Source organism: Notothenia rossii (assembly GCF_949606895.1).
Source record: "Notothenia rossii genome assembly, chromosome: 11".
NCBI lineage: Eukaryota > Metazoa > Chordata > Actinopteri > Perciformes > Nototheniidae > Notothenia > Notothenia rossii.
This window is the reverse complement of record NC_136910.1, coordinates 55,191,993-55,201,640: the sequence shown is the minus strand read 5'-3', so window position 1 is coordinate 55,201,640 and position 9,648 is coordinate 55,191,993. Positions and strand designations below refer to the sequence as shown.

The 9,648-nt window shown below is 39.8% G+C and overlaps 1 protein-coding gene and 1 long non-coding RNA gene across 3 annotated transcripts in view; one reads left to right on the top strand and one right to left on the bottom strand.

Annotated features, from left to right (window-relative positions):
- The first annotated feature begins 194 nt into the window (after positions 1-194).
- Positions 195-1,275, top strand: LOC307023502. The gene is made up of 3 exons (XR_013803721.1): positions 195-278; positions 709-756; positions 1,184-1,275. It is a non-coding gene; the product is annotated as an uncharacterized lncRNA (long non-coding RNA).
- Positions 1,276-8,675: 7,400 nt separating this feature from the next.
- Positions 8,676-9,648, bottom strand: part of syk (spleen tyrosine kinase) — a 39,238-nt gene continuing 38,265 nt past the window's right edge. For both annotated transcript variants that reach the window (XM_079658975.1, XM_079658976.1), the window contains one exon: positions 8,676-8,964. In XM_079658975.1, coding sequence (XP_079515101.1) covers positions 8,892-8,964 — 73 coding nt within the window. In that variant the 3' untranslated portion in view covers positions 8,676-8,891. The remainder of the gene's footprint in view (positions 8,965-9,648) is intronic.

Sequence of the window (9,648 nt, the reverse complement as noted above, 5' to 3'; positions counted from 1 at the left end):
GTTTTGAACTCCTGGGCCCTGGTGATGAATGCGTGGATTATACACGGAGGGAATAAAAAAATGCTAATTTGGGGATGAATGTCGTGATGAAATACTCAGATTTTATCGATTTTTGGTACGGAATAATATTCTACTGCAAAATAATTGACACTTGCATCAAACACAGCAATTTATAAAACCTTTTGAACTTTTAAAAAAGTCACTTTCTTTGTAATTTGGTTCCTCAGGGTCCAATTGCAGTAAGGATGGCAAAACTGGCGATCAACCAGGGGATAGAGGTAAGTCTCAGAGGTCTCTCTCACATGGCCTGAAAATATTTGTTGAATTGGTTGTGCTAAAATGTGGCTGTATTAATACGTTGAGCATGTGACTACTGGCTTTGTACTTGGTATTTAAGTATAGCTTGTTGTGTTTATTGTAAGACCTTAGAAAGTCAGCGGGCTCTTTGCAGGAACAGTCATGCATGTTAAAGCTCTGTTGTGAAAATGAAGCCAAAGCATTGGGTAAAATCTCCCCCTACCTTCAGCCACCCTGCCATGTTACTCCCCCCCCCCCCCCCCCCCCCCCCGCTACCCTTTTTAATATGATGTCGTAATAACCTCACCTCATTCTTTTGGGAGCCCGAGTTAAAAAATGAAGACGTGAGAAGGAAAGAATACTATTGAGCTGCAGTGTGAACATTCACTAAGAGATGCCACTCTCTTTCAGGTGGATTTATTAACAGGCCTCGCCATTGAAGAAGCATGCTACGCCCAGGTGAGTAATACACAATAATATACCATGCTGTATGAATTATTCATTTGGTTCCAGCCTCAATCTGCATCGGCCAATCAGCTCGCTACACCCTCACTGAAAACACACACACAGAATTTTTTTTTTTTTTAATCTGTCACAAAATAAAATCCCACCTGTTAAACTTGAACCCAGGTCTTAAAATAAAAAATATGATAATGACATGAGGATATTTCAAACTTATGCACCAACACTTACAATGGTCTTATTTGAAGCAAAATCGTGGTCATTTGTTGAAATGTGTTGTATTCTACTGTCAGGGGCTTTTTGTATTTAGTCTACCGTCATCAGTATAAAATATAAGAACACTGAGTGCAGGGTCTCTCCCAGAATTGGAAAACATGCTTCAGAGCTGCGTTTTTGTCATACTTACACGTGTGTTGTCTTTAAGGTGATCCCCACTAAAGACCGTCTGGAGGGTCTGGCTGCCTTCAAGGAGAAGAGGCGTCCTCAATTCAAGGGCGAGTGAAGCCTCTCTGCCTCCAGAACGAACACAAAGTGCTGCATCCGGATCTCCTCCTACTCCACTGCTTCCAACACATTTATGGGTGAACCTGTCAACACATTAGCCTGTGCAGGACCCAGAGACTGCCTGCAGGGCATCAGTGGCCCTCCAGGGGTCCTTCGGGGGCCCCTCCTGGTTCCTGATCCATGGCTCAGGTGTAACGCTGGGTGTGTCCAATACAACCAGGCAAACTAACCAATCATTGGCCCCTGCTCACAAAAGTTACCCAACTAATCCAAAACATGACTTCATACGGTTATTCCTCTGTGCACTGTGACGGACAGGTGGTCCCTAACCTCTCTGAATAATGAACCAATTAAAGAGCCATTTACATTTCTAGGTTATTGATTTTTTTACTTAAATAGAAATGTATAACTGTGTTCAAAATACTATATAACACCACAGGTGTCTGCATGAAATATAACTAACTTCAACTCTGTCCAGATGGAGCAATATAGGATTTGCAATGTTTGGATTTCTTTAGTGCCTGTTGCTGTAGTAACAAAAAACCCAGTGTGACCCATGATGCATTGGCTGAAAATGAAAGGTGTTTATATATATATATCACTGACACATGGGCCTAGTGTGTAGTACTAATGAGTTGGTTAGAAATAATTTTGATGATTGGTTAAATAATTCAAACTTAGCTATCAGTCTGTGACAGAAACCCGAAATGTTGGTTATCCTAAATATGACCCATGATACTACTTTGGAAAATAAGTACGATTATTAAAAAGCTCCAGGTCCACCGACACACTGTGAGCTGTGTAAGCTGCTCTTTCAATGGATGAATGGATGCTTGTACTGAAATAATCTGCATTACATCTGGTTTGAAGCCCCGGAGAAAGCTAGTTAGTGGACCTTGAGATTTTTTCCCCAAGACATATTCTATATTCTATTTTAAGAGCCAACTTCTTTTATGAAAGTGTCGATGAATGAATCAGCCTCTGTGTCGATGATATAATGTGATGTAAATAAAACTTGTGTCACACTTAAAATCATTCTCGTTTGTATGTTTTTGAGCGACATAATGACTTGATGACATGAGATTGGCAACACATTATTTTGGGATTTGTTGTGATTTAAATCCCTCACATTAAATAAACAGAAAGAAGATGGTGGAAACGGATAACTGAGCACTGTTAAAGCAATAGAATTACGGATGTTTAATTATAAGGGATGTCGATTTAGTTTTGAAGTTCAAGCCTGAATCGTAAGTTAATGTTTTTAAGTAGAAAAAGAACATTGTGCTGGAAACTGACAATTCACTATCACTGGTTTTAAATGTCCTTCACACAGACGTCGATGTTCCCCCAGCTCACATCATCCTTCACCTCAAATCAAAACACACACACATATGCACGCACACACACACACACACACACGCACACACACACTGATAACACTTAATGAATCAATAATTATAAAACATATATATTATTCTGAAATGGACCAATCTGCACAATGACTACTTTTACTGTTGGTCACTTTGGTTGGTATTGGTATTTTTCTACTTTTACTTGAGGAACATTTTGAATGCAGGACTTTTAGCTGTAACAGAGTATTCCTACACTCTGGTACTTCTACTTGTACTCAAGTACAAGCTCTGAGTACTTCTACTTTTACTCAAGTACAAGCTCTGAGTACTTCTTCCACCTCTGTCCACAATGTATTCTTGCACCTTCATAAAATTGGGAGATTATAGCCGTGTTCGGCCATCTGTTCTCTTGTGCTGTGTAGAATAACCCTCATGTTATCCATGTGCTGTAGTGGTTCAGCTGTTTCCTTAAAGTTGAGCTGAAACCAGTGAAACGTTTGATTTCCTTTTGGAGATTTGTTGGAAAATCAACCATACAACAATTTCCGGTTATACAGAGGCTGAAGTCAAATCATGTATGAGACTGGTTTGGCCAAACTCCAGACCTTCTGTCCTGATGTGGAAATCATTTTATGCAGCATCTCCATATAATCATCTTTAAAGAGTTTATAGTGTGTACTGTATAAACATTTATCCAATGCCTGTAGGATGAAAGATCGCCAGCCAGCGAGGCACTTCAAATGCATGTGGGTTATGATATATAATATGGTATGCAGAAGGTGTGTGTGTGTGTGTGTGTGTGTGTGTGTGTGTGTGTGTGTGTGTGTGTGTGTGTGTGTGTGTGTGTGTGTGTGTGTGTGTGTGTGTGTGTGTGTGTGTGTGTGTGTGTGTGTGTGTGTGTGTGTGTGTGTGTGTGTGTGTGAGAGCAGACTGTTGAGGCCCTGGCCGGCGGTTGCGTGCAGGCGGGCCCTGTGGCTTCGTGCTGCTGCTGCACACAACCTGACTTCAGGCTGCACATCACCACTGTGGCTGGCCTCCTTCCGGCAGATGTCCCAGCACTAAGCCGGGGGGAATCCCACCACAAGCCAAGCTTGCGTAAAGAAAGACCGGTTCCCCAATACTTGGAGGCCAGAACCCCAGCCGCTTCTCATGGGAAACGTCCGAGGTGTAACTGAAACGGCAATCCTTCGCAGAATTAAGTTTGTCTGTTTCTGAAGGAATCGTTTCTCTTACCGCAGGTCAGCCCTGTCTGGGACATGCACAGTTTCAGTTTGAACTCTTTCTCAACGGGTTGTTTTGGATGGAAAACAGAAATGGAGCTGATCCCAAACAGGATATATTGTATATTTTGGAGCATGCACGTTGTTGTACAAACTACTTTGACATAGAGAGAAGTGCGTTATTCTCAGTGATGCGTAAAAACCTCACATTCATTGACCCAGCACCACATTTAGACATGACAGTTAGACAGTGAGCCTGCATTCATTTCATATATTATATTACACCTGTGATTCACCTAATGGGATATTTACAAATGCGTTCAGTAAAAAAAAAGGCCTTTTGTTTTGGCCTAGAGGTAGAAATCTCAGTCAAGTATGTCAAACCTGGAGAAATAAACCGCAAACTTGTATCAAGATTAAACTCAATGGACTTTGATAAAGCGCTTGCGCGAAGCAGTTTTATTTCATCCATTAACACACACACATTCCTACACTGATGGTAGAGGCTATCACACAAGCTAGCCTCTACATTAGCATTCCCACACACACATACACTCTTGTCTATTCCATCACGAGCAAATTTGGGGTTCAGTATCTTGTACAAGGACACTGCACAAGAGGTTTACCTGAGTAGGAAAAACAACATTTTTGACAGGTTGGTTTAAAATAGTACATTCATTGCTTTGTTGTAATAACGTGTTATTCAAATTTTTAATAAAAGCTAATGAGTTCCTCACTTTCCAATAAGCAAAACAACCAAAATGAGTAAGTCATCTCCAATTATTTTCCAATCATTAAGAAAGTGTGCCATTATAAATAGCCTACCGAGGTCCAGATGAGCTGCATGTTGCCAGAAGGTCAGAGGTCAGATGGTGTACCTGATGAACTAAAGAGCTAAATTACAAAGCATGTGTCATGACCGGAGAGCAGAGCCCTGCATCGAGTAGGGTACCGGACGGGTGACCCGCAAAAAAAGTGATTCGCGGGTGGTATTTTTTCAAACGCTTTTTTCCGGGTTCGGTTCTGGGTAAAACAAAGATGATCCGGGTCGGGTCGCGGGTGTTGCATAATAAATATATTAAAATAATAATAATTTACTTTAATGTTTAAATCCTCAGACCTCTCCCCCGCGGGACCGCGCATAATCATAACCTCTGCAGCGCATCAATCTGCTGCTGAGCGCGCCACATTCGAAATGGCTGAGGTGAAGCTCGATAATACAGCATTTTCAATAACACTTCCTCAAGAGCGAAATCCAACGTTTGGGAGGCTTTTGGTGTCATGGAGAAAATAACCAACATCCCAAGCTTTTTGAGACAAATATGCAACTACGTGTGTTAATAATTGCACGTTTTCACTGCTCATATATGGGTTCGGGTCGGGTTGCGGATCTTGTGCCGACGGGTCGGGTCGGGTTGCGGAACTAATTGGCAATATGTGCGGGTAGCGGGGCGGGTTCGGTATTGCACGTCGCGGGTGCGGGGCGGGAGCGGGTCTTGAAAATCAGACCCGTGCAGGACTCTGCCGGAGAGATGTTTTACAAGTATAGGCCTACAATCCCATATATGTATCTTTTCTATAAAGCATCCGTAAGGGCGGGTTTATTAAATACACTCTTTGGTTTTCTAAACAGTGATGCAGACCACATGAAATATGATGCTCCTACATGACATGAGTGATGCAAAACCAAAGAGGTGCAGCAATGCTAAACATTGTTTTCATATTCAGAATACATAAAAAAAAAATGAAGGCTACTAGTCATGTGACATTCAGAATAAACCAGGCGTAACAAAAACATTGGCACATTTTGGGGATTTGACATCCAATTAATTTATTATATCACATTATTGCCAGTTAAATGCTGCTTTACTTTAAGTCGGTGGCTTGGACAATATCCCAGATTTGGGTAACATTTCATTTGAATTGCTCCCCATAAGTAACACAGGAATGTGTCTACAGAGGATTTAAAAAGGGTAAAAAGAGTCCTTCAATTATTCAACCTTAAAAATGTTATTAAAATGAAATAAAAGAAGACAATGTGGCCAAAGTGTTTTACTTGTTTGTATTGTGTTTTGAGGTCAGTTTTTCGTCATGTTGCATATTTTAAAGATATGTAATACTGTAGATAATGGCATCACTTATTGGAGCATCATGGAACTTTATTATTATTATTTTTAAATCATCCATAACTTAAAATCTGCCTGCTCATGTCAACTGTCTCTTATATAATAAAACAATATCTGTTACTAAACTTTACTTTGATTTCGATCACTATCAACATTTTCTTGCTTTCTTCGATCAAGCTGAGGCCATGCCACTCAAAGCACTCAGAGCTAAATATAAAAGAGACTCTGCTGCCACCTGCAGGTTTAAACAACTCATCATAAAACAAATTTCTGACTGAGTTGTATCCAAATTATCTACCAATAAGGACACAGAGCTGTGTATTCTTTATATTCTAAAAGTAGAAGGAATTATTCACATTAAGCTCAGATCTCAGATTCAAAATCAGATTATAATAACGCCCTTCTTCAGAGTAAAGTAAGTCAAAGTTATGCAAACAAAATCCTACTTAAAGGTGGGGTCATTTTGGAGAAACAGCTCGAGTGCGCTAGAATTTCAAAATACACAGCCGGAAAAAATCTGCCACTTCCTTACAGAGCCCCTCCTTCATTGCTATCGGGATGTTAAAAGCATTCAATGGAATATAACAAAAAGTGTATCTCGAGCCGGTCTCTCAAAATTACACTTAAAGGTAGGTATAGGTAAGAATGGAGAAACCAGCTCGAGTGCGCAAGAATTTGAAAGTGCGCAGCCGAAAAAAATCTGCCCCTTCCTTCAGACTTCCTTACAGAGCCCCTCCTCCAACACACACGAACGCGCACATGACCAATGAGGGCACGAGATAAGTTTGTGCACGAGATGGAAGGCTGACAGGCAGGTAGGCCATCCAGTTATTTTAGCCGGGCCGGCTCAGATGATTGGTCGTGCTTTTTACAGCGCCATGGCTATATGGCGCTGCGCCACGGCTTCCACAGAATACATTTTTTAATGTATTTAATGTCATTGCTATCGGGATGTTAAGAGCATTTCATGGAATATAACAAAAAGTGTTTCTGGACTGAATTACCTACCCCACCTTTAAAATCCCAAAAGTAAAAGTATGTTTTATGCATTTTAAAACGGTGAAACTGTCACCAAACCTAATTTCTTAATCTGAATAAATAGAGGAATTCAAATGAGCCGCAGGCCACAATAACTCTGACCCACACCACCCTGACTGGATTTGTTATTGACAGGATGTAGAAGTTTCTTCACTTACTCCAAGATGTTTGTTGGTGTAGAAATGCAGGAAGTTTGTTTAGATTCAAATGTATTTTTCCCGGGGTTGTGGTCATTCAGTCAGACAACTCACGTGTTTCTTAAAATGTTTATTAGAAGCAGCATATAGTTCGAGTTTGGCTTCTAGGCTCGGGCCTCATCACTCCACAGATTTACAAACAACATTGAGTGATGATTAGATAACTATCTCCCAAGCCTACAGGTGGAAGCTGGGGTGGTGGTGGGGCAGGCGAGCAGCAGCAACATGAAGCGAGGCAGAGGCAGGAAGACCTGGCAGCTTAAATAGAGCGGCATGTTTAGGAGAATGTGTTTGGTTGGTTGTAAGAGGGACGAGGTGCGTCACGTGTTAATGTATGATTGGTGCTCGAGTTGACTGCCTGAACTAGCTCGCAGACTTCGCCACATTTATGTATCTTCTCCAGTTTGCGCACCCTTTGTAGATCTGAACCAGGTGTCCCAAAGTAACAAGCATAGATGTATAGAAAAGTATCTGTTATATCCAGAATGTATATCAAAACAAACAATATCTCAAGGATATATCTGTGATGCTGCCTAGTTTGCCGTACTCTAAACCTTCATTAAACCTGGAGCATGCACATTTAATAAGGCTGTTTCTTTATTGAGGCTGTTGATGACTTGCTACTGTAAACATGTGCATAGACTCACCTTGGAAACCAAGAAACGCACCACAAACATGCCCGAAAGCTGGGATTGTACAAGTTATATTTGAAGAAATAATGCTCGGCAATCTTTGTTTTTAAAGCCATAATTTGGCAACAAAAAGCATCCCAAATAACATAATTTGACATGATTCAGGTTCATACAGTACACTGCTGCAGCTCTCAGGACAGAAGGTGTTTCAGATGTTATTAAATCAATGGCTGTTGTTGCAAAACTCCACTTATTTGCAACTAACTTCTTATAGAAATGTTTAAGTTTTACAATTAGCTTTTTGGAATAGCAGCACATTTCCTGCTTTTGAGTGTGTATATAATTTGACCTCAGAGGCACCCATAGTGATCCATAACATTGAGTTGAATAATGTCACTTTTCATTATCACAATTCTTCTTTTGTATTAGAAATTTGTTTAGGATTTTGTTTGCAAGTTATTCTGGTTGTTGGCAGATGTGACCCAGATCCATCTTGGTATTCCTTAAATTGTTCTGAACTCAAATATATCAGGAACTTCCTAATTAATCCATATTATGAGCTGATGTATCCTGACATATCTACCTGTTCCCCATTAGGGTTTTAAAGTGGAACAAAAGCTCTGTCCTTTTTTTGTTGCAACTCTACCGTTACATGTCTTTTTATTATCAATAAATCCATTTCCAGGAAACTACCTTTTTTCATATATTGTAAAATACTGACTGGTATATGGAGCAATTAATAAGTGAGTACCTTCATTCAGGAAATCATCGACATTCACTGACAAAAATCTAATAAAGGGTTATGTTGTGTTGTTTGTTAGCTGTGACATCAATGTTCATACATCAGTGAGACTTGCATAATGTTTATTAGAACCTCCATATTGTTTACATTCAGGAAGGAACAAGAGAAGTAATAAAATAAACGTGAATTGCATAATGATATTCCTCGAGTCAATATCTTACAGACAGCATTTATAACTCATATCCACCTCCAGACATAATCAGGATTAAATGCAGTTTTTCCTCATCAACCACAGCTTTGCATCAACTTCCACGTGAAGAATCACTGTGCAATATCGTAATAAAACTCTCGTAGTCTTGGCTCAACAACGGTGAATCCAGGCCGTTCATCTAACCTAAAACACATGAGGACAGGAAGTAGTTATTAATAATGAGCCCTCCGAACACGGTGAAAACTGGAAATCAGAATTAGAATCAAGTTTATTGCCAGGTACGTTTACACATACAAGGAATTAGCTTTGGTATCTGGTGGTGCGAACAGAAACAATCTAAAAAAAATCATTGGCAAAGTAGGTAAACAAATAAATATATAAGGATACAGAAAATTAAGTATACTTAAGAAAGAATTTAGCATTAAAAAAGGATGCTAAAGACAAGCATTTACACCAACTGTAACTATACAGTAACCTTAAAAGCTAAATAAACAACAAAAAAGCAAACTACAGTGTATTATTTTTAAAGTTGAGGGCTGTGCAATATATTTGTCTTACACTTGATATAAACTAAACGTCTTAAAGGTCCTCTATTATACTGTTTTTCATCAATATATTATAGGTCTCAGATATATACAAAACATATCTCTGAAGTGTTTGGCTCCAAACACAAAAACAGATAATTGCATTACCCATAATCCCTTCTGTTTCAAAAGTGCTGATTCTGTGTCTGTAGCTTGAAATGCTAATGAGCTGCTGCTGGCCACGCCCCTCTGAGAGATGATTGGTTAAAACGAACACAAAGAATAAAGTGGGCGGGGCTTGCCTTGGTTGGTTATTGGTAGAAGTAAAAATGAAGTGAGATAT